At 33.6% G+C, this 25,518-nt stretch overlaps 2 protein-coding genes across 2 annotated transcripts; both read left to right on the forward strand.

Annotated features, from left to right (window-relative positions):
• The first annotated feature begins 9,544 nt into the window (after positions 1-9,544).
• LOC114288610 (protein FAR1-RELATED SEQUENCE 5-like) lies at positions 9,545-12,524 on the forward strand. The gene is made up of 4 exons (XM_082923016.1): positions 9,545-11,873; positions 11,991-12,062; positions 12,198-12,269; positions 12,371-12,524. Exon 1 carries the CDS (start codon positions 10,144-10,146, stop codon positions 11,704-11,706), a length of 1,563 nt encoding a protein of 520 aa, XP_082779142.1. The 5' UTR covers positions 9,545-10,143; the 3' UTR covers positions 11,707-11,873; positions 11,991-12,062; positions 12,198-12,269; positions 12,371-12,524.
• Positions 12,525-18,509: 5,985 nt separating this feature from the next.
• LOC114290064 (protein NUCLEAR FUSION DEFECTIVE 4) lies at positions 18,510-22,284 on the forward strand. Its single transcript, XM_028233982.2, has 3 exons — positions 18,510-19,037; positions 20,074-20,867; positions 21,658-22,284. The coding sequence occupies exons 1-3, from the start codon at positions 18,648-18,650 to the stop codon at positions 22,133-22,135; spliced, it is 1,662 nt and encodes a 553-aa protein (XP_028089783.2). The 5' UTR covers positions 18,510-18,647; the 3' UTR covers positions 22,136-22,284.
• The last annotated feature ends 3,234 nt before the right edge of the window (positions 22,285-25,518 follow it).

Here is a 25,518-nt window from a genome sequence, read left to right on the forward strand (position 1 = left end):
AAACCCCAACTTAAAGCTTTATTCGGAAGTCACTTACACCTTTTGGGAAAAAAAAATCATCAAATTTACACCTTTTTCTTAAGATTACGCCTTTTCGTGAAAATACTTACACCATTTTTGAAAAGGTACTCCTTTTGTGTAAGAATTTTTGGCATAACATTTATACTTTTTCTTCCAACTTACACCTTTTGTGAAAGAGTGTATAAGCACAAAAGGAGTAAATGTTATGACCAAAATTCTTACACAAAAGGAGTACATTTTCAAAAATGGTGTAAATATGTTCCCAAAAATGTGTAAGCTTAAGCAAAAGGTGTAAATTTCATTAATTTTGTTTTTCACAAAAGGTATAAGTGACTTCTGAAGATGCTTTAACTTGGTCTTTCACAAAAGGTGTAAGTTGGAAGAAAAAGTACCAAAAATTGTTACACAAAAGGAGTACCTTTTCAAAAATGGTGTAAATATGTTCCCAAAAAGGTGTAAGCTTAAGCAAAATGTCTAAATTTTATGAATTTTTTTTTTTCACAAATGGTATAAGTGACTTCTGACGAAGCTTTAAGTTGGGCTTTCACATATGGTGTAAGTTCGAAGACAAAGTATAAATGGTATGCCAAAAGTTCTTACACCAAAGGAGTAACTTTTGAAAAATGGTGTAAGCACTTCCACGAAAAGGTGTAAGCTTAAGGAAAATGTATAAATTTGATGTATTTTTTTTTCCACAAAAGGTGTAACTTCGGAGAAAAAATATAAATCTTATGAAAAAAATTGTTACACAAAAGGTTTAAGTTGGGCTTTCACAAACGGTGTAAGTTCGAAGAAAAAGTATAAATCTTATGCCACAAAGAGATGTCAGTAACTTCGCAAAACGTCTAAGTTCGGTTTTTTCCCCCGAAAACCTGTAAGTTCCTAAAATCCAATCACACTGTATTTGTCTTGTTCAGATAATGGCAATGTGAGAGAGAAGGGCGTTTCGGAGGGCTTGACCTTTCTCCCAGTAGAACTCCGTTTCATACAAGACGAGTCTGGGAGGGCTTCCAATAGCGACTCCGAGTCCAAATCCAACCAAGTATGTCAATGTAAAAGAGAACCGTTTTTAATATAGAGCAACGGACAGAGAGAGAGAGAGAGAGAGAGATAGACTGAGGTCAACAGACATAGAGACCTAGATGGACACTTATCGACAGAGGGACCGAAATCGACAGAGATCGACAGAGAAGAGACCCACGCTGGAGACAGACCGAGATAAACAGGGATCGACAGAGACAGACCGACATCGACACAGAGAGTCCAAGATCGATAGCCAATCTTTCAAAAAATCTTTGCTTTGCGGCGGCGGTGCAAGTGGAGTTGCCGATCTCAGAAGGCTGTGAGCACCGCAGCCCACCGACGCTTGGGTGGTCAGCGGGGGTCACGAACCCTTTGATTTGTTCAGTGTTTGTGTCAATTGGTTTATGAACACTTCGAAATGTTACTCCATTTGTGTTTACTACGAATACTTTGAAATGAACACTTGATGTTACTCCTTCTGTGTTTACGAACATTTTGAAATGAACCCTTTGTTATTCCTTTTCTGGTTATCAACAATTTGAAATGTTACTCCTTCGTTAATATATTTACACCATTTTGGAAAAGTTACTCCTTTTGTGTAAGAATTGTTGGCATAAGATTTATACTTTTTCTTCGAACTGACAGTTTTTGTGAAAGCCCAACTTAAACCTATTTCGGAAGTCACTTATACCTTTTGTGAACAAAAAAAATTCATTAATTTTACACCTTTTGCTTATGCTTACACTTTTTCCTGAAAATACTTACACCATTTTTGAAAAGTTACTCCTTTTGTGTAAGAATTTTTGGCATAACATTTATACTTTTGTGCTTATATACACTTTCACAGAAGGTGTAAGTTTGAAGAAAAAGTATAAATCTTATGAGGAAAATTATTTCACAAAAGGAGTAACTTTTCAAGAAAAATATAAGCAGTTTGACGAAAAGGTATAAGCCGAAGCAAAATGTGTAAATTTGATGAATTTATTTTTTCACAAAAGGTATAACTAACTTGCGAAAAAGCTTTAAGTTGGGCATCCACAAACGGTATAAGTTCGAAGAAAAGCTATAAAAGTTATGCCAAAAATTTTTACAGAAAAGGAGTAACTTTTCAAAAAAAATATAACCACTTCCACGAAAAGGTATAAGCTTAAGCAAAAGGTGTAAATTTGATGAATTTATCTTTTCACAAAAGGTATAAGTGACTTCCGAAAAAGGTTTAAGTTGGCCTTCCACAAACGGTGTAAGTTCGAAGAAAAGGTGTAAATCTTATGCCAAAAATTGTTACACAAAAGGAGTAACTTTTCAAAAAAAATATAACCACTTCCACGAAAAGGTATAAGCTTAAGCAAAAGGTGTAAATTTGATGAATTTATCTTTTCACAAAAGGTATAAGTGACTTGCGAAAAAGGTTTAAGTTGGCCTTCCACAAACGGTGTAAGTTCGAAGAAAAGGTATAAATCTTATGCCAAAAATTGTTACACAAAAGGAGTAACTTTTCAAAAAAAATATAACCACTTCCACGAAAAGGTATAAGCTTAAGCAAAAGGTGTAAATTTGATGAATTTATCTTTTCACAAAAGGTATAAGTGACTTGCGAAAAAGGTTTAAGTTGGCCTTCCACAAACGGTGTAAGTTCGAAGAAAAGGTATAAATCTTATGCCAAAAATTCTTACACAAAAGGAGTAACTTTTCAAAAAAAATTATAAGCACTTCCACGAAAAGGTATAAGCTTAAGCAAAAGGTGTAAATTTAATGAATTTATCTTTTCACAAAAGGTATAAGTGACTTGCGAAAAATCTTTAAGTTGGCCTTCCACAAACGGTGTAAGTCTGAAGAAAAGGTATAAATGTTATGCCAAAAATTCTTACACAAAAGGAGTAACTTTTCAAAAAAAATATAAGCACTTCCACTAAAAGGTATAAGTTTAGGCAAAAGGTGCAAATTTGATGAATTTATCTTTCCACAAATGGTATAACTGACTTCCGACAAACCTTTAAGTTGGGTTTTCACAAAAGGTGTAAGTTCAAAGAAAAGGTACAAATGTTATGCCAAAAAATCTTACACAAAAGGAGTATCTTTTCAAAAAAAATATAAGCACTTCCACGAAAAGGTATAAGCTTAAGCAAAGTGTGTAAATTTGATGAATTTATTTTCTCACAAATGGTATAACTGACTTCCAAAAAAGCTTTAAGTTGGACTTTCACAAAAGGTGTAAGTTCGGAGAAAACGTATAGATCTATGCCACAAAGAGATGTAAGCAACTTCGCAAAACGTCCAAGTTCCGTTTTTTTTGTAAGTTCCTAAAATCCAATCACACTGTATTTGTCTTGTTCAGATAATGGCAATGTGAGAGAGAAGGGCGTTTCGGAGGGCTTGGCCTTTGTCCCAGTAGAACTCCGTTTCAGAGAAGACGAGTCTGTGAGGGCTTAGAATAGCAACTCCGACCCCAAATCCAACCAAGTATGTCAATGTAAAAGAGAACCGTTTTTAATATAGAGCAACGGACAGAGAGAGAGAGAGAGGGAGAGAGATAGACTGAGATCGACAGACATAGAGACCTAGATGGACACTGATCGACAGAGGGACCGAAATCGACAGAGATCGACAGAGAAGAGACCCACATGGACACCGACAGACCAAGATCGCTGGAGACAGACCGAGATAAACAGGGATTGACAGAGACAGACCGACATCCACACAGAGAGGCCAAGATCGATAGCCAATCTTTCAAAAAACCTTTGATTTGCGGCGGCGGTGCCAGTGGAGGTGCCGATCTCAGAAGGCTGTGAGCATCGGAGCCCACCGACGCTTGGGTGGTCAGCGGGGGTCACGACCCTTTGATTTGTTCAGTGGTTGTGTCAATTGGTTTATGAACACTTCGAAATGTTACTCCTTCTGTGTTTACTACTTTGAGATGAACATATGTTACTCCTTCTGTGTTTACGAACATTTTGAAATGAACCCTTTGTTACTCCTTTTATGGTTATCAACGCTTTGAAATGTTACTCCTTCATACTTTTCGTGAAAATGTTTACACCATTTTTGAAAAGTTATTGCTTTTGTGTAAGAAATGTTGGCATGAGATTTATACTTTTTCTTCGAACTTACACCTTTTGTGAAAGGCCAACTTAAACCTATTTCGGAAGTCACTTATACCTTTTGTGAAAAAAAAATTCATCAAATTTACACCTTTTTCTTAAGCTTATACCTTTTCGTGGAAGTGCTTATATTTTTTTTGAAAAGTTACTTCTTTTGTGTAAGAATTTTTGGCATAAAGTTTATACTTTTGTGGTTATATACTCTTTCACAAGAGGTGTAAGTTTGAAAAAAAAGTATAAATCTTATGACAAAAATTATTTCACAAAAGGAGTAACTTTTCAAAAAAAATATAAGCACTTCCACGAGAAGGTAAAACCTTAAGCAAAATGTGTAAATTTGATGAATTTATCTTTTCGCAAAAGGTATAAGTGACTTGCGAAAAAGCTTTAAGTTGGCCTTCCACAAACGGTGTAAGTTCGAAGAAAAGGTATAAAAGTTATGCCAAAAATTGTTACACAAAAGGAGTAACTTTTCGAAAAAAATATAAGCACTTCCACGAAAAGGTATAAGCTTATGCAAAAGGTGTAAATTTGATGAATTTATCTTTTCACAAAAGGTATAAGTGACTTGCGAAAAAGGTTTATGTTGGCCTTTCACAAACGGTGTAAGTTCGAAGAAAAGGTATAAATCTTATGCCAAAAATTCTTACACAAAAGGAGTAACTTTTCAAAAAAAATTATAAGCACTTCCACGAAAAGGTATAAGCTTAAGCAAAAGGTGTAAATTTAATGAACTTATCTTTTCACAAAAGGTATAAGTGACTTGCGAAAAAGCTTTAAGTTGGCCTTCCACAAACGGTGTAAGTCCGAAGAAAAGGTATAAATGTTATGCCAAAAATTCTTACACAAAAGGAGTAACTTTTCAAAAAAAATATAAGCACTTCCACTAAAAGGTATAAGTTTAGGCAAAAGGTGCAAATTTGATGAATTTATCTTTCCACAAAAGGTATAACTGACTTCCGACAAACCTTTAAGTTGGGTTTTCACAAAAGGTGTAAGTTCAAAGAAAAGGTACAAATGTTATGCCAAAAAATCTTACACAAAAGGAGTATCTTTTCAAAAAAAATATAAGCACTTCCACGAAAAGGTATAAGCTTAAGCAAAGTGTGTAAATTTGATGAATTTATTTTCTCACAAATGGTATAACTGACTTCCAAAAAAGCTTTAAGTTGGACTTTCACAAAAGGTGTAAGTTCAGAGAAAACGTATAGATCTATGCCACAAAGAGATGTAAGCAACTTCGCAAAACGTCCAAGTTCCGTTTTTTTTGTAAGTTCCTAAAATCCAATCACACTGTATTTGTCTTGTTCAGATAATGGCAATGTGAGAGAGAAGGGCGTTTCGGAGGGCTTGGCCTTTGTCCCAGTAGAACTCCGTTTCAGAGAAGACGAGTCTGTGAGGGCTTGGAATAGCAACTCCGACCCCAAATTCAACCAAGTATGTCAATGTAAAAGAGAACCGTTTTTAATATAGAGCAACGGACAGAGAGAGAGAGAGAGGGAGAGAGATAGACTGAGATCGACAGACATAGAGACCTAGATGGACACTGATCGACAGAGGGACCGAAATCGACAGAGATCGACAGAGAAGAGACCCACATGGACACCGACAGACCAAGATCGCTGGAGACAGACCGAGATAAACAGGAATCGACAGAGACAGACCGACATTGACACAGAGAGACCAAGATCGATAGCCAATCTTTCAAAAAACCTTTGATTTGCGGCGGCGGTGCTAGTGGAGGTGCCGATCTCAGAAGGCTGTGAGCATCGGAGCCCACCGACGCTTGGGTGGTCAGCGGGGGTCACGACCCTTTGATTTGTTCAGTGGTTGTGTCAATTGGTTTATGAACACTTCGAAATGTTACTCCTTCTGTGTTTACTACTTTGAGATGAACATATGTTACTCCTTCTATGTTTACGAACATTTTGAAATGAACCCTTTGTTACTCCTTTTATGGTTATCAACGCTTTGAAATGTTACTCCTTCATACTTTTCGTGAAAATATTTACACCATTTTTGAAAAGTTACTGCTTTTGTGTAAGAAATGTTGGCATGAGATTTATACTTTTTCTTCGAACTTACACCTTTTGTGAAAGGCCAACTTAAACCTATTTCGGAAGTCACTTATACCTTTTGTGAAAAAAAAATTTCATCAAATTTACACCTTTTTCTTAAGCTTATACCTTTTCGTGGAAGTGCTTATATATTTTTTTAAAAGTTACTCCTTTTGTGTAAGAATTTTTGGCATAACATTTATACTTTTGTGGTTATATACTCTTTCACAACAGGAGTTAGTTTGAAGAAAAAGAAAGTATAAATCTTATGACAAAAATTATTTCACAAAAGGAGTAACTTTTCAAAAAAAATATAAGCAGTTCCACGAAAAGGTATAAGCTGAAGCAAAAGGTGTAAATTTGATGAATTTATTTTTTCACAAAAGGTATAAGTGACTTCCGAAAAGCTTTAAGTTGGGCTTCCACAAAAGGTGTATGTTCGAAGCAAAAGGTATAAATCTTATGCCAAAAATTCTTACACAAAAGGAGTAAGTGTTCATAAAAGGTGTAAATGATTTATACTTTTCAGTAATCAGTTACGCCTTTTTCTGAAATTCCTTATGCCTTTCTTGAAAACTTATACTTTTCTTGTGACCATTTACACCTTTAGTCATATAATATATTATTTTATTAATTTACCTGGAAAGTGACCTGCTTAGCAGGTCACCAATGTGTAAGTTTCCAAATATTTTGATATAACCCAATACATATAAATGTGTAAATGCAAAATAGAAGGGTGTAAGTGCCTTGCATACCATATGCAAGGCACACGTGAGAAAAGTCCTAAAATATTATCTCATTACACTCTATACTTTCCATTAAGATTTTGTTAAAATTTAAATGGACTCAGGTCATGGGTAAGCCACATGACACACCACCATGCTTGGTTGTGTTTTTTCAAAAACACTTTTCAGAAAATTTTACTTTCTTGTTTTTTGTATTTTTTTGTTTTTACTGAATTTTTTTAATATTTTAAGCAATTTTTTTTTACTTTTTAAACATACCTAACATAAATATACTTAAAAAGTAAAAAATTTGTGAAAAAAAACCTTTTAAAAATTCACTAAATACCAAGAATACAAAAAAAAATACAAGAATTCAATATATATTTTTTTATATTTTTATGTATTTATTAAATTTTTAAAATATTTTTTCATAATTTTTTTACTTTTTAGATACATCTAAGTAAGGTCCATCTAAAAAAATAAAAAACATATTTAAAATTTTAAAAATATTCACTAAAAAGAAAAAAACACAAAAATCAAAAAATTGAGTTTTTAAAAAACTTAATTCAAAAAACTCAAACCAAACACACTGAAAAGTGTTTATTTCATTTAGAAAGATATTTTTCATGAATCAAACACAATGCTATTGATATTTTAGGACAACGAGCTCTTATCTAATCATTTCATTTGCACTTTGGTTCCCTTAGTGGCAAAGCTAAGACCATTTTCAACACTTCACCAATTTTTCATTTATTTTAGTTCGAAATTGAGCAAAAAATTTGATTTGATATAAATTACTCTAATTCTTTCATCAAAGTTTCTTCAAAATACTTATAAAAATTCCCCTCTTATCCAAAATTTTCTTTTTCATCAAATTGGATTTAAAAGAAAAAAGCATCTCCACTACTTCATAATTTTAAATTTAAATTTGATGAAATATTTGATAGGTTTTTAATTTGATGAAAAAATTGCCATCCCTTATGAAATGATTAGAGATGATTTTTAAATATTTTTTCGTCAAATTTAAATTTGATTAAAAAAATATAAAGGATTGGAGATGCTCTAATATCAACTGCTGTTTCAATGCTAGTTATTACTGTCTTCTTCTTTCACTTACTCTTCTCCTGTTTGTCCATGACAGTGCACTACATGAGAAAGAGGAGAGACCTATAGGGGGATTAACAAGGAACCAGTTCTTCCTCATTGCCTTCACTTGCAGCTTTGCATACTATGTCTTCCCAGGCCACCTCTTCCCAATGCTAACTTCTCTTTCCTGGCTATGCTATTTGTTTCCCAATTCCATCCTAGCCCAACAACTAGGCTCAGGCCTCCATGGCCTTGGGATCGGTGCACTCGGATTCGATTGGTCCAGCATATCCTCTTACCTTGGGAGCCCACTTGCTAGCCCATGGTTTGCCACTGCCAACATTGCTCTTGGGTTTGTGCTTATAATGTATGTCATGACTCCAATTACTTATTGGCTTAACATCTTCAATTCCAAGACTTTCCCTATTTTCTCAGATGGACTATTCACATCCACTAGTCAAGATTACAATATCAGTGCCATTGTGGACCCTGACTTCCATATTGACTTCGAGGGTTATGAGAGGGAGGGTCCTCTTTATCTCAGCACCTCGTTGGCTATGACCTATGCTCTCAGTTTTGCTTGCCTCACTGCCACTGTTGTTCATGTCTTCCTTTTCCATGGAAGGTAAGCTACAGTTTTCCGGTTAAAACTGGTCCTAATTACTGTATATGCATTTGCTTTACATTATTCCTCCATCTTCATGAGGATTGTTCAATTGGTTTGATGCCCAATGTAAGAATCAAGGGTGAAATTAATACAATTAGAACTCTAAAGATCAAATTGACATAATAGGCAAACAATATGGACTACGAGTATAATTTGGCCAAATTCTTTTCAATCCCCAAGGAGGATTAATGGATTAACGTAATTTTATTTCAATTCTATTTAAGAGATTTTTTTTATTTTTTTTGGGATGGGTGGGTGGGTGGGTGGGTGGGAGGGGGGGAGGTACATGTAGGATGTTATAGACTGGATGAGGGAAAAGTCTTTGAACACTTGGCTTTTTAGTGAGGCGTAAGAGTTTTGATTAATTTAGTCCTGGTTGGTTAAGATTAAAGGTGAAATTGAAATTACAATGCTTGGGCATTTAGCATATCAGTAAAATTCTCATTTAACTTCACAAGTGGTCCTTCATGTGAAACAATCAATTGCACCTATCAGCTGTAGGGTTTTTAAAATTATGGTTTTACTAGAGTCTTCATGATTTTCTAGCGTGTAGCGTGTTAATTGTTGAAAGGGGCGTTTTTTTCTTGAAGGTGTTCTCTCTATTTATTAAATTTCTGTATTTCATCTTTAGATTAAATGGGTGCAATATGAAACCGGGGGGGTGGGGGTTGTGGTGGTGTGGTACATATAGGATGTTATAGACTAGATGAGGGGAAAGTCCTTGAACACTTGACTTTTTAGTGAGGCGTAAGAGTTCTGATCAATTAAGTTAATCCTGGTTGGTTAAGATTAAAGGTGAAATTGAAATTACAATGCTTGGGCATTTAGCATATGAGTAAAATTATCATATAACTTCACAAGTGGTCCTTCATGTGACTCTGAACAAGCTGCATATGAATTGTAGGTAATGGAAGAAAATAATATTGTTGATGATTGTGGTTGGAAGTCGAAAGTGGGAATGCCATTTGACTCTGAACAAGCTGCATATGACTTTTACAATATGTATGGGGGAAAGGTGGGCTTTAGTATTAGGAAGGCATATGCAAACAAGAACAGACAAACGAAGGAGATAACATCAGGCACGTTTGTATGTTACAAAGAGGGAAGTCGGGGTATTGACAAACGAGATCTACTTGTCAAAAATCCAAGACAAGAGATAAGATGTGGTTGTGGTGCCAGATTTAGTATCAAGTTAGATAGAATATCAGGAAAATATATTGCTTGTGATTTTGTTGAACATCATAATCATGATCTTGTGCCTCAAGATTGCATTCATATGTTGCCATCCCAAAGAAAAATTTCTACCACCCAAGCAATTGAAGTAGAATTAGCTTCACAATCTGGAATTCCTCTTAGGTCTGCTTATGAACTATTTGGTAGGGAATCTGGTGGAAGAGCATCACTTGGTTTCACCAAATTGGACCAAAAAAATTACCTAAGATCGAAGAGACAAAAAGATTTGGAATATGGGGAAGCGGGTAGTGTGTTGCATTACTTTCGTAAGAAAACTGTGGAAAATCCATCTTTTTTTTTATGCAGTCCAATTAGATTGTGATGAGCAGATAAGTAATATATTTTGGGCTGATGCTCAAATGATCATGGACTATGCTCAGTTCGGTGATGTAGTGACATTTGACACTACTTACAAACTAAATAATGAGCATAGACCTTTTGGATCATTTGTTGGATTTAATCATCATCGAGAAACAGTTATATTCGGTGCAGCGTTGATGTATGATGAGACTGTTGAATCTTTTACATGGTTGTTTCAAATTTTTTTGGAGGCAATGTCAAACAAAGCTCCGAAAACTATTTTCACAGATCAAGATACTGCGATGGCTAAGGCCATTCCAATTGTCATACCCGATACAAACCATCGTCTTTGTATGTGGCATTTGATGCAAAATGCTGTCAAGCATGTAAGTTCTGTTTTCGATGATGTAGGGGTGAAGGGTGTGTTTTCAAAATTTATGCATGACATTGATGATGAAAAAGAATTCCGAATACAGTGGGACCAAATGCTTGATAAGTATGATGCATTCGACAATCATTGGTTGGAGCAGACTTTTCGCGTGAAGGAGAAATGGGGATGGCCATATATTATGAATTCTTGGGCAGCTGGAATGAGTACTACTCAACTTAGTGAATCCTTTAATGCATTTCTGAAGGATTATCTGAATTGTGACCATAATTTGATGGAGCTCTTCAAGCATTTTGAGAGGGTGCTTTATGAGAAGAGGTATAAGGAATTGGAAGCGGAGTATAATTTGTCCCAAAAATTACCGAGGGTTTCAATTCCAACTGTGATGTTAAAGCAAGTGACAGAGATTTACACGAAAACTATTTTTGAAGAATTCCAAAATGAGTATGTGCAGTCCATTGAAGCATCCATTATAGGCACTACTAATGATGGTGAGAGCACCAACTTCACAATAAGAACAATGGTAGATGGGAAAAAAGATAAGATTGTGACAATGGATAGAGGGGGTTGTTTGAGTTGTAGTTGCAAGAAGTTTGAAGTGAAGGGCATATTATGTCGACATTGTCTCAAGGTGCTTAGAGATATATTCAATGCAACGGAACTTCCACCACAGTATATACTCAAACGATGGACTAAAAAAGCAAGGGCTGAACAAGTGAAAGATAGACGTGGGTATGAAGTGAAGGCTTATGTCAAATTACATCAAAGTGACCGATATCGGTCATTAATGACCATGTTTAAAGCAATAGCGAGTAGAGCCGCTGAAAGTGAAGAAACTTATCAGTTATTAGTTTTAAAAGGTGAAGAATTGAGTGTAATGGTTGAAGACAAATTAAGTCTCCACATTTGTGGTCAAGTGGAGGTAACTGATTTGAGAAATTCATCAAGCAACGCATGCCCACAGAGTGATGAAATAGATTGTCCAATCCAAGTTAAGGGACTGAAGAAAAGAGAGTCAACTAGTAAAGGAAGAAGGAGGATCAAAGGCGGGATGGAAAAAGCTATTGCAAAGAAGAAAAGGATGCAATCTATTCAGGTTTGGACATGACAAATTGCATACGATTAAAATACAGTAGATTAGTAAACTAAAACATTGATTTTATTTAGTAATGACCCACTTTCATTAAGGTTTTTCGTTGTGTGTAGGGTGGCGCTAATTATACTCCCCAATGTGAATCTCAGCCTCATTTTCGCATGGGTAATAATTCTATTCAGGTAATATTTAATAGTAATGTGGTCTTTATATGGTTAGTTTGATGAGTTCATTTCATTCAGTTTGTTCATTATATAGTTAATTGTTGTTATGTGTAATTGGTTTGCTTCGCAATGTAGTCGGGTGGTACTGTTTACACTTCCCAAGGTGAATCACAACCTCATTTCGTCATGGGTGGTAATTCTATTCAGGTATTTAATGGGTGAATCATGGGTGGTAATTTTATTCATGGGTGAATCACAACCTCATTACTGTTTACACTTCCCAAGTTGGGTTGCTTGGCATTTAATTATTTTTATCTATAATTGGTTTGTCTGGCAATGCAGTCGGGTGATGCTATTTATACTTGCCAAGGTCAATCACAATCGCGTTTCGTCATGAGTGGTAATTCTACTCAGGTAATAGTTTTTTGTGTGCAAGTTTTTAAGAAAATGTTAAATAATGACCATGTTTTTTATTCAAATATTTTATTTACATAGTTTCTATTGGTTGTATTTAGGATCATGGTCTTGGTGTCAATTTTTCTCAATCACAACCTCGTTTTGTCATGGGTATTAATTATAATAAGGTATTAATGTTCAATGATGTTTCTTTTGTTTTTAAAATTTTTTGGTTATTAATCTTTTTTTTTTTTTTTCGTCATGGGTATTAATTTAGGATCATCGTCATGATATGTACATTTCTCCATCTCAACCTCGACCTCAAGTTCTTATGGGTGGTACAAGTGGTCATTCTCTTACGTATGGTACATATGATGTGAGTTATAATTAGTGACATAGTTTACATTTAAAATGTAGTATACATTGTAATCGAAGTTGAATACATGGTTTGGTGCATTGCAGGGGAATAACACGGCTCAGTCAATGCCTTCTGTGTACCCTACTCACAGATCTTTTCAGGGGTTGCTTCGATGTACAAGTGTTGAAAACTTTGCAGTCCATCTCTCGCAAGCGTCACATAGTCCTGCTGACAGTCATGTAGATGGACATCCCTGAGAAGTTTATTTTATCTTCATTTGTTTTGGACAGATGTATTTTGTGTTGGACAGATTTATAATGATGTGGATAGATTTTGACAGTTTTCTTTTATTTTGGACAGATTTGGTGTCATGAATGTTGGACAGATTTGGTTGTGCTATTTTGTGTTGCACAGGTTTATAATGTTGTGGACAAATTTTGAATGATATGGACATCCTATGGATAGTTTGCTTTTATTTTGGACAGATTTTTTGGTTTTGGACAGTTTTTTTGGTTTTGGACAGATTTGGACAGGTTTATAATGATCTGCACAGATTTTTTGGTTTTGGACTAATTTTTTGGTTTTGGACAGTTTTTTTTTTTTGGTTTTGGACAGATTTGGAGTGGTTTATAATGATCTGGTTTTTGGACAGATTTGGACAGGTTTATAATGATCTGCACAGATTTTTTGGTTTTGGACTGATTTTTTGGTTTTGGACAGGTTTATAATGATCTGCGCTGATTTTTTGGTTTTGGACTGATTTTTTGGTTTTGGACAGTTTTTTTTTGGTTTTGGACAGATTTGGAGTGGTTTATAATGATCTGGTTTTTGGACAGATTTGGACAGGTTTATAATGATCTGCACAGATTTTTTGGTTTTAGACTGATTTTTTGGTTTTGGACAGATTTGGACAGGTTTATAATGATCTGCACAGATTTTTTGGTTTTGGACTGATTTTTTGGTTTTGGACAATTTTTTTTGGTTTTGGACAGATTTGGACAAGTTTATAATGATCTGCACAGATTTTTTGGTTTTGGACTGATTTTGGACAGTTTTGGTTGTCTTATTTTGTGTTGCACAGGTTTATAATGTTGTGGACAGATTTTGGAATGATCTGGACAGATTTGGACAGTTTTTTTTTTTTGTTTTGGACAGGTTTTTTTTTTTTTGGACAGATTTGGTTTTGGACAGTGTTATTTTGTGTTGTCTGCACAGATGTGGATTCTGGACAGATTTGGATACATGTATACTATTTTGGACAGATTCGGTTATGTTGTGGACAGATTTGGTTGTGTTATGTTGTGGACAGATTTGGTGAAGAACAAGTATGACCTGACCAATAATAAGAATATAAAATAATGAAATCTGTTCACAACATTATAAAATAATGAGATCTGTCCACAACATTTTAAAATAATGAAGTCGTCAAGCATAGGTAATTTCAGGTAACGTCATTGACAGAAACAAAAAAGAAGCGCATCGCATTCGTCAAACGTAGGCAATTCCATTAAGCTTTACATATCAACATTCATAGTTTAAGGTGTACAACATTCATAGTTTAAGGTCTACAACATTCAAAACCCAAATACATCCACCAAAAAAAAAAAAAAACAAAATACCAAAAAAATAACTAAAAGGTTACATTCACTTCAGTAGTGCTATTAGCATAGTAAAACCAATCAACACTATGGCTGTGAACATAAACAGTTTCATAGCTTCTTGGTTTGTTTCAACTCGTTCCAATTTATTTAATTTGATTGAGTTTGTCAACATCATAATCATAGTCTCTCTCATCTTCATTCTTCATATGACTAGTTTTACTTTTCCTTTGGATATCTAATGCATTCCCAGTCGAAGCCGGTCCCCACCCAAATAACTCGCACATCCTATTTGGACACTTGAAATACAACCTCCCTGGATTTTTCTCTGATTCTGATATGAACACTGCAGCTTTTTTTTCACAATTGCATCTCTGATTTTGCAAATATCCAGCATCAATGTTTGAACCCATTGACATTGACATGATCCTAGTAAGAGCATTTTCCACAATTACAATCAGTCCATTAAGACAACATTCAAACAAAGCTGTAAAATAAAGCACTAATCAATGATATAATAACCATTTGTCTAATAAACATTGTCATTTTCATGTTCATGTTAATTCTTAATGTTATTTTCATGTTCATGTTCATCCTAGTCATATACATAGTTCATGTTCATGTTCATCCTATACATAGTTCATGTTCAGTCCTAGATCATATACATAGTTCATGTTCATGTTCATCCTAGTCATATACATAGTTCATGTTCATGTTCATCCTAGTCATATACACAGTTCATGTTCATTCTTAGATCATATACATAGTTCATGTTCAAACCAGTAAAATAGCAAACTGTTGTTTACATGCATTGCCATTATTCATGTTTTGTTTGACACAGGCAACTATCCTATTTATTCATGTTTTCAATAACCATTGTCAACATTCATGTTTTCTTCTTTTTTTTTTGACAATGGGACCAATATAGATCAAACAGTCCTGCATAATCATGTATTGCTCTATATTGGTCCAATATTGATCAAACAGTCCTGCCATATAAAATTCAACAAAGTTGATAAAAAAGGTTATTATGTTTCATGGTTTTCTTGCACTACATTTTTATGCTCACTTTAATATTTTCACTAATGGATCAATGTTATGTGTCAATGTTTTCTTGAAAATTCACACCTATACACTTTCTGTGACCTCAAGGTCTAAAATGCCAGCCATAACCCCAGCTGCCAATAAATTAGGCTCAATATGACTATGGTTAACCCATTTCTTGTGCAGCATAGACATAGCAAACATGTGGAGGTGCCTATCATAATGATATGTGTCAATGTTTTGTCCGGAAATGATAAACCATCGAGTCATACCACCAAGTCATTCCATATGGTCATATAAGGTCCATATACATGGTATGACTCACTGGTATCTCTAGCATCACAGTTTTTTCTTCCACACGCTTGTGTGAGGTTTGAATCAAGTTACCCTTCAATCCATGTTCCTTCTTCATTTGCTATCACTACACTACCCCACCAATAATACACTGTCAAGCTCTGTTTTTGGATCTTGGATGTTTTGGATGTTTGGTTCAGTTTTCAGATTTTTTTTAAATTTTTTTTTCAAAAATACCTATTTGAATCATGTCACTATTTGATCTATATTGTTCTTGTGCCTCATTCTGTTGCCATATAAAAGGAAAAAAATTTAAATCATGTATATCTTAGATCAAACAGGGCAGTCCTGGAATCACTAGAAGGTGTTCCTGATATCTATGAGCAGATTTCAGGGATCATAATGGAGTACATTAAACCAGAGGAGAGTATTATTCTGAATGTTTTATCTGCAACAGTTGATTTCCCAACATGCGAGTTGATAAGGAAATAAATGAATTCAAGGACTCAAAGACTCAAAAATGAATTCCTCAATGATTCTGTGTCAAAAGTGTCAAATAAAAGGAAAAAAAAAAATTCTTTTTTAATAGAAATGTGGAACCCAGATTAACAAATCTAATTTCGGAAAAATTCATTTTGAATCATAAAAATTCATTTTGAATCATACATTTTGAACCCAGGTTAACACACATAAAAAAAAAAGGGAAAAAATTCATTTTGAACCCAGATTAACACACATAAAAATTCATTTTCAATCATGTCTCTATTTGATCTAATTACATCAAATGGTGAACATTGAACAGATTAACACAAACATTGGGAATAATTTCGGAATAATACCAAATCAAAAAAAAATTGCAAAAATTTAACAAAAATCACACCAAATCTGTTTCAACAACAAATCCATCAAACTCAACATAAATCAAAAGCATCTATTGGCAACAAAATCATATAAAAAAAAGTAATAAAAGACGAAGGGAGAAAAATGATCCTGAAGACGAACGGACCTCGTCGTTGTCGTTTCTCCGTCGTCGCCGTCGTTTCCTCTCGCCTCACCGCTGCCTCTCCTCTCCTCTCCTCTCCTCGTCGTTTCGCCTCTGCTCTCAATTCGTCTGAGTTCTGAAGCAACACTAGGGTTCTAAACAGTTCTGAAGCAACGTAAAAGAAACGAGGGAAAAAAAAAATTAATACAAAACGACGTCGTTTTGTATAGCACTGTAGGAATGTATGGCAGGAATGTATGGCAGAAGATCCGGACTCCTTTGCTACTCACATATTTGTTTGGGTTTTGAGAATGTGATCATTAGAAAAAAACAAAAAAAAAAAACAAAAACAAAAACAAAAACTAAAGAGAGGAAAGGAAAAAAGAAAAAAGTGTGGTAGTTACACATTGTTGTTTAAATTATTTATTTGTTCTGTGTCATTCTTCATCAAATGTAGATCTGTAAAATAACTGTACATTAGTCGGGTTTTTTTTTCTCCAGCAATGCTATTGGCTATGGTTACTGTTACTGGCATTAACTATACTAGTTTCAAGAATTAGTTTAAGTTATGTTTTGGTGGGAATTTTTTATTTATCAAAAATACAATATTAACCTATGATAATTTAAAATTATCTAACAATTTTCATTCAATTGAATGTGAACAATGGTATAATGTTTTTCCTAAAAGGTGGGTAACTTAGATTTTATCTTGTGATTCACAGCTCCTTTCTCATTAATAAAAGTTCTATTTTTTTTGTTTTTTTTTATGATATTAAAAAAAAAAAAAAACAAACAAACAAACAAACCTTGTGATCCAAAACCTAAGCAATGATTTTCTTGCAAAGAAAGTTTAATAATTTAATTGTTTCTAGTGTGACCCACCACCTCCTTTTGAGAAAAATTATTTAGTGTGTTTGGTTTGAATTTTTTGAATTAAATTTTTTAAAAATTGAGTTTTTTTGTTTTCGTATTCTTTTGTTTTTAGTGAATATTTTTTAAATTTTAAACAATTTTTTTATTTTTTTAAATGCACCTTAGTTAGATGTATCTAAAAAGTAAAAAATTTGTAAAAAAATATTTTAAAAAATTAATAAATACATAAAAATACAAAAAAATGTACTAAATTCTTTTTTTTTTATATTTTTGGTATTTAGTGAATTTTTAAAAGATTTTTTTTACAATTTTTTTTTACTTTTAAGGTGTATTTATGTTAGGTGTGTCTAAAAAATAAAAAAATTGCTTAAAATATTTTTAAAAAATCAGTAAAAACAAAAAAACACGAAAAATAAAAAAGTAAAATTTTTTAAAAAGTATTTTTTGAAAAATGAAAACAAGCAAGGTTTTCCTGAAGAGTCACCAGCTGGTGTTTCACGTGTTTCACCAATTGCCATCCATTATACTTTTTGTTATTTTTAAATCACTCAATATAAAATCATGAATCTCATTTCTTTTATCAATCACTACATATTTGAAATATCACGTGACCGTGTCAAGGGTATCAAATAAATTCTCCTCCTTTCGACAGTGAGTTGTAAATTTATACTATCTTCTTATTATAATATGCTGCTGATATCGACCAAACATGGCGGCGACGCGGCGTAAACCGGGGGATGAAGAGAAATGGCCTGCAAAACCACTTTCCATGATAGCTAGTAGTAAAAGATAAATGATATTTTATTAAATTTGTTTCATTTATTTCAATCACTTCTTACTTATATTAATATAATAAGATTATGTTTATGATATTTTATTAAATTTGTTTCATTTATTTCGACTTCTTACTTATATTAATATAATAAGATTGTGTTTATTCATTAAAAATGTTCTAATGCAACAACTTTGGATAAGTGTGATAGAGGAAATCAATTTAAATCCTACCATGTAAAAGCGACATAAATATTTCTTTATGTGATTAATAATAGTAAACACCAATTTCATTTACATTTCTTTCTTTTAAGAAAACAAGTTAAAGGGACCACTCTAATCCAAATCAATCACACACACACAAACTAGTCACTGAATTGTAAAACCATGGTCCAAACCAACAAAAACTAGTATCAAGTTTTCCATTAATGAACACCAAACCATGCTTATAAATAAACTCTCAACAACAACATCACATGCAATTCAAACCAAACATCATTAAACATTTCAAAAAAGAAAAAAAAATGGTTTTAAGATTAGTTTCACTTATTCCATCATCTTCTCCGGCGATCAAATGGCTGGGATTCGTGACGGCGATATGGGTTCAGGCAGTCGCCGGCAACAATTACACATTTTCCAACTACTCCGATGCTCTGAAATCGCTAATGGTTCTGAGCCAACTCCAGCTCAACAATCTCTCAGTGGCTAAAGATGTGGGTAAGGCATTTGGGATACTATCTGGGTTAGCTTCAGATCGTTTTCCAACTTCAGTGATACTCATAATTGGAGCAGTTGAGGGGTTTATTGGATATGGAGTTCAATGGCTTGTTGTTAGCCAGAGGATTCCTCCTCTTCCATACTGGCAGGTTTGTCATTTCTTCATTACCCCCCAACACAACACAAACTCTTCTATTCTTGGCCAAATTAGATTTTGGCTTGTTTTGACAACTCAGTTAAAAGTAAAAAAAAAAATCTATTTTTTGATTTTTTTTAGATCACACGATATCTTTATTTTTTTATATATTTTTTCAAAAAAAAGTAAAAAAATTTAAAAATTAACTTTTAACTTACTTTCCCAGAACAAGCCACCTCTATTTTATCAATATACTCATAATTTTAAAAAAATCAACTATATAGGCCTATTTTGGCCATTAGAATAAAAAAATCAATCGTATTAGTTTATTTGAGTCATATCACTTTTTTATTTTTATATATTTTTTAAAAAAAATCAAAAAAATAATTTTTTTCTTGTTTCCCAAAATAGGCTATAGTAAAAGAGTTGTTGGACCTGCCACATCATTATGTATTTAAGTGATTTTTGGGATTTCAAACTTTTTTTGTATTTTTATATTCAATCTCGTTTTGTCTTCCAACTTTTTAGTTGTTTCAGTCAAATTACTTAATTTTTAATCAAGTTATAATTAGGTTCAGTTTATAATGTCGTTGCAAAAATTAACGGAGTGACAAAAATGAAATTTTATTTAAAGTATAAGAGTGCTAAAACTAAGCTATTTTCTGTTAGTTTTCAAAACAATATTATACGAATAGTTCTAATACAACTTGACTCAAAATATGACCCACACAATTAAAAAGTTAAGAAATAAAGTGAAATTAGATATAAAATTTAAGGGTGTAAAATAAAATTTGTCCTCTATTTTTTAAGTTACTTAATTTAGCCATTTTTAAAATTATTATTATTATTATTAAGACTAAAAAGTAAGAATGATGTGATTTTGTTTCTATTTGCTTTCCTGCATCATCAGTTGCCCAAGTTTTTTATTTACTTTAATTCTTCATTTTGCCCCAATATTTTGCATGTATTAGTTTTCTCTAAACAATAAGAGTTAATTACAATTAACATCACAATACTTGTACTAAAATCTCATTATTATTTTGGCACAGATGTGTATATTTCTTTGCCTAGGAGGTAACAGCACAACATGGTTGAACACAGCAGTTTTAGTTACATGCATGAGGAACTTCAAGCACAACCAAGGCCCTGTCTCTGGCATCTTAAAAGGCTTTTTAGGCCTCAGCACTGCCATTTTCACTGACCTCTCCTCCTCCCTCTTCTCCTCCAATCCCTCCACCTTTCTCCTCACTCTTTCTATCGTCCCCGCCCTCGTCTGCTTCTCCGCTGCCTTCTTCCTCCATGAAACACCGCCTCCCACCGCCACCGAAGAAACCAAAGAACCACACATATTCCACTATTTTAATGTCGTGGCCGTCATCATAGCCTTCTATTTACTAGCATTCGATGTCTCCGGTGTTCATATCCACATAATTTCTTTAGTATTCGCTATCGGATTACTTATCCTCCTTGCAAGTCCACTGCTTGTTCCCTTGTACTACATTGTAGTCAGGCCTAGCTCTGATTCAGATGCTGAAGCACAAATCAATGAGCCATTGCTTGTTGAGGAGGTTAAGAAAGATGAAGATGATGTTGTTGAGGTCAAGAGATGGCCAGTTATTGGAGAAGATCATACGATGTTTGAAGCAATGCAGACTTTTGATTTTTGGGTGTTGTTTGTGTCGTTTCTTTGTGGGGTTGGGACAGGGATGTGTGTGATAAACAACATGGGACAGATGGGAAGGGCACTTGGGTACAATGATGTTTCCATTTTCGTGTCGCTTACTAGCATTGGGGGATTCTTTGGTCGTATCATTTCAGGCATGGCGTCCGAGTACTATATCAGGTATTATAGGATCATCACTCTTTGCATCATTGCTCATTAACATTACTACAATTTGTTGGCAACACACAAACACTTTGTCTAATCTTCCAATCTTTGTTTGCTATCATTCATTCATTGGAAGTCCAAAATGAACTCATGGTATCAAGCAGGGGTGGGTAAATGACCTAAATGACCTAAAAAACCTGCAAATCAAATTAACCCGACCTTTGTGAGTTTGGATGATTCGGTTTTTAAAGGGTCACAATTTGGTTCTTAAAGGGGCACAGTTTGGTTCTTTATAGTTAGTGGTGGAGCTAAGATTTTGATTCGTAGGGACATTATTGAGTCGTAACCTTAGCGAGATCAATCTCAATGCAACCGAATCCAATATTCATTTGTGAAAGGAGGACAAAAAATCAACGTGATGTCAAAATTATATTTTTGAGTTAACTGAGCATTTCTTTTTGTGTTGATTTTCTATTATAGTTTCTGAACATGATGATCATGACAAAAAAGAGAGTAAAACACAAGAGGGAAGTAATATAAAATTTATAAGAAAAGATTTTGACAAAATTAAACATTTATGTTGACAAATTGTAGGGAATTTATTGAAAAGAAAAGAGAGGAAATAAAAATTTAAGGACATAATTTGAAAGTTTTAGGGAGTTAATTGGAAAACCCTTTTCAATTAGAGGTAAAAGTGTGATTTTAATTGGAAAACATTTTTCAAGTGTTCAATTTTTGTACAACACTTGTGTTCTGTGCAACTTTACAACTTATGCCATGGCTAATATGCATACAACATCTACAGCAAATTTGCAATGCCAAGGCCTCTGTGGAATGCAGCTTCTCAAGTATTAATGGCTTGTGGATTCATTATAATGGCCATTGCCTTCACAGGATCTCTTTACATTGGTTCAACAATGGTTGGAATATGCTATGGGGTCCGTCTTGCTGCCACAGTCCCAATTGCATCCGAGTTATTTGGCCTCAAATATTATGGCCTCTTGTACAACATCCTCATTCTCAATCTTCCCCTTGGCTCCTTCGTCTTCTCGGGTTTGCTTGCTGGATATCTGTATGATGCTCAAGCTTCTAGCTCCCCCGGAGGCGGCAACGTGTGCATCGGACCTCAATGTTACAGGCTTGTCTTTGTGATCATGGCCCTTGCTTGTGTTCTTGGGCTTGGACTGGACTTATTGCTGGCAGTTAGAATGAGGAGGGTCTATTTGAAGATCCATTTGGACAAGAAGGGCAAAATGGGAATAGTGAATCAAATTGCCACATAAGTGGTAAAGTGAATTTGTATTACCATTCTTTGGAGATGATGAGAAAGCTTTGATTCATTTACATTGTGTTTGGTTGAGAGATTTGAAAAGTAAAAGAGAAAAGGTAGGTGAAATATAAATAAAATATACCAATATTTTACTTAGTTTCACGCACTTTTTCTTTTTTCCTTTTTCCTTTTTCAAATCTCTTTCTAAATCTCCTAACCAAACAGAGTATTATGATCATGATTAGGATTTGTGCAGAAATTTTCTCAAACTGTGTCCTCTGTTTCTGTTGTGAAGTTTGTGTAGTTCTAGAGTATGTTGTAGAGTTAGTGGTTGCTTTTAATTCTATGTGGGAAGTTCTTGAAGACTATGTACTCATAAAAATATTTTAAGAAATTGTTTAGAATTCAAAGTTAATAGTATAAATTTATATGATGTGGTTTACACCTAAAATCATTTTGATCCAAACATTTCAAAAATATTTTTTTGGAAAAATGAGGAATGTGATTTTTATTTTATTTTTTTTAAAAAAAAAACCTAAAAAGAGAAAAGAAAAAAGGGAAAAAATGTGTGATAATTGATATATTTGTCAAGTGGCAAAAGCTTTTTGATTTGGGTTGTCAAGTTGGGGGCACTTGAGATAAGTTCCATCTTATAAAGTGAAGGACTGGAGGATGTACAACTGTTCAAGAACTTGGAGAAAGAATCAATTTTTGATAAGGTTTTCTATTTTTCAAAGCAAAATTTTTCGTCAATGACATTATTTAAACGTTTTTTTAGTAACTTCGAGTACTAATGAAGCTTTTCTAGATTTTGCGTTTCCTTTTGTAGAAGTCAAAATTTAAAGCACGAATAGTGAAGGTCAGTAGGGAAGTACCAAAAGAAAGAAAGAAAGAGAATAAAGTGGTCACTCAATCAAGAAAATAAAATGGTTAATTCTTTTTCTTTCTCCCATTTCTATAAATAAAAAAATGCTATTCGAGTCAAAAAATTATTTTTAAAATTTTTAGATTAATAGACCTATACTTCAATCCTTTTGGGCTAAAAATGCATTATTTGTCCAAAAATGACGTCTAATTGTTTAAAGTTTACCTATCAATCTATATGTTCAAATGTTATATTATTTGTACAAGTGTCAACTATCTATGCAACTTTTTGTTCAAAGATCTAACTATCTGTTCAAATATTTCACTATTTGTACACGTGTCACCCATCTATTCACCTATCTATTCAATATCACCTATCTGTTCAACACACCACCCATCTATTCATTTATCTATTCAATATCACCTATCTATTTAACACACTGCCACCGATTGCTACTACTAGCCGATGGCAGCGACAACTTTTCAATGCATGTCATTCTCATGAAATAAAATTAATTCTTGGATCCAACACCAAACGTACTCTTCAACTTAGATTTATTGACAATTTTTCTATATAAAAATAATTATAGAGTACCGTATCGTCAATGTTATTGAAAAGTTAGTATTTCTGTTAGTGAAAAAATTTATTATTTTTTTGACCTTTTTAACTAATGACACATAATTTTTTTTTATATTTATTTTTATTTTAATTCTTTATCTTATTTAGCTAAAAATAGCTTTTTAATTTCCGTCCACTCATCCCTCCTAAAATCATTCATCCAACCACATTCTAAGATGCTGGCGTAGTGGATAAACAATCATCTATCACTGTGATGTTCGAATTCGAACATTGCTTAATGCAATTCCTCCTCTTTTTATTTCCTCTTATTGATTATAACATCAAAATTCTTCTTCTCATTGTCAGTAGGAGGAAATAAAAGAAGTTGGCAAGATTCGAATTAGGAGTGTTGAAAGTTTGGAGGTAAATTTGACTATGGTGCAAGTTTGGGCTGCCCATAGCACAACAGGTAGAGCTGGCCTAGAAAAAGAAAATCTTTCAAGCACTTTTCTTTGCCGTTGAAATTCCAATCACTACTATTACAACTATCCAGAAGGGCAAAGAAAGCATAAACACACCCACACAAATTGATTCCACACATTTTTTAATAGAATATATTCCCTTATTTATTCATTTTTTTTGAGCTAATATCATGCATGATTTCTAGTCAATCATGCATGCAAATGTCCATTTGTTAGGGGAAAAATGTTTTCCATATTTTTTGACATTTGGAATAACAAAAATATTTTTTTATGGTCAATGAAAAATAAATTTATTTGAGCGACAAATATTTTCTATTTTTAAAAGTTCAAAAACATTTTTCAAACTAAAATCTTACTATCCCACCATATACTACTGCCACCATCACCCCACTGCCACCACATCCACCCCACTACCACTAATACAACCATTAGTATTGTAATTTTAAGGACAAAATCAAATATAAGCAAATGAATTTTTGAAAAATAATTTTTTTTATTAAAAAATATTTTAAGTGGAAACAAACCAGACATAAAAAGAAATAAAAAGAGGATAAGAGACTTGTTTTAGAAAAAAAAGGCAATTTGATTGTAAAGAGAATACTCAACTGTAGATGATCTATACATATATCGGAATCGTATGTGTGTCTACTATATCAAGTTGGCTATAAATAGAGACATCCATGGCCAAGTCTTTGCATGAAATGGAGAATGAGTTGGTTTGAGAGAGAGAGAGAGGAAGAGAGGCCTTACATGAAGGGCAGAGTGTAGAGTTTGGTAGCCAAGGATGGCTTGCCTAATTCCACACAAGGGTTGAGAGATTGGATCATTTTGTATTACTTAGCCCTTGTTTGGTTCTCAGGCAGTCATCCTGGCTAACTTGATTGGCTCTTCTCTTTCATGTTAGGCCTTCTCTTCTTCCATCAAGATTGAAAGAGCACATTTCTTTGGTGGGAATCATCTAGTTGTTGCATGGTGTAGAAAAAAAAAAAAAAAAAATTGTAAATAGGTATATAATTCATTTTCTCAATGCATGGTTTGATTTTGATTATTAAAATAAGCGAATCATACTCCATGATTTTATAGTTACAATTCGCCAAATATGACTGTTTATATATATATACACACACTATAATTTGTTAGTTATTATAGACACTCAAATACTCAAGTAATATATGTGAGGACATAATTTTTGGCTTGTCCACATGGCGGGGCTTCGGGCTAAGATGCCACATGGCAGAATGTGACTGGCCAAGGTATGGAAACGATAAACTAACGACTACTAGGTTGCAGATGCTAGGACTCTTCTCAGAGGTTAATCATAATCTAACTAGGAGAGAGGAATCCTATATGATATGTTATTCCTAAAGGGAATATTGACATGAAAACAACTTTTAGGGGGAGGTATGACACTTTATATAAAGGCAAGTATCCCAAGGGTCTCAAGTATGTGCGTTTATGTGTGAATTAGAGCATTCAAGTTATATGTGCTTA

Source organism: Camellia sinensis, chromosome 4 (assembly GCF_055761805.1).
Source record: "Camellia sinensis isolate YWXY chromosome 4, ASM5576180v1, whole genome shotgun sequence".
NCBI classification, from domain to species: Eukaryota; Viridiplantae; Streptophyta; class Magnoliopsida; order Ericales; family Theaceae; genus Camellia; species Camellia sinensis.

Coding starts and splice junctions, on each gene's coding strand:
- LOC114288610 (XM_082923016.1), top strand. CDS start 10,144: ATGGGGAAGCGGGTAGTGTGTTGCATTACTTTCGTAAGAAAACTGTGG.
- LOC114290064 (XM_028233982.2), top strand. CDS start 18,648: ATGCAATTCAAACCAAACATCATTAAACATTTCAAAAAAGAAAAAAAA. Junction 19,038..20,073: donor CTCCTCTTCCATACTGGCAG/GTTTGTCATTTC, acceptor ATTTTGGCACAG/ATGTGTATATTTCTTTGCCT. Junction 20,868..21,657: donor GCGTCCGAGTACTATATCAG/GTATTATAGGAT, acceptor CAACATCTACAG/CAAATTTGCAATGCCAAGGC.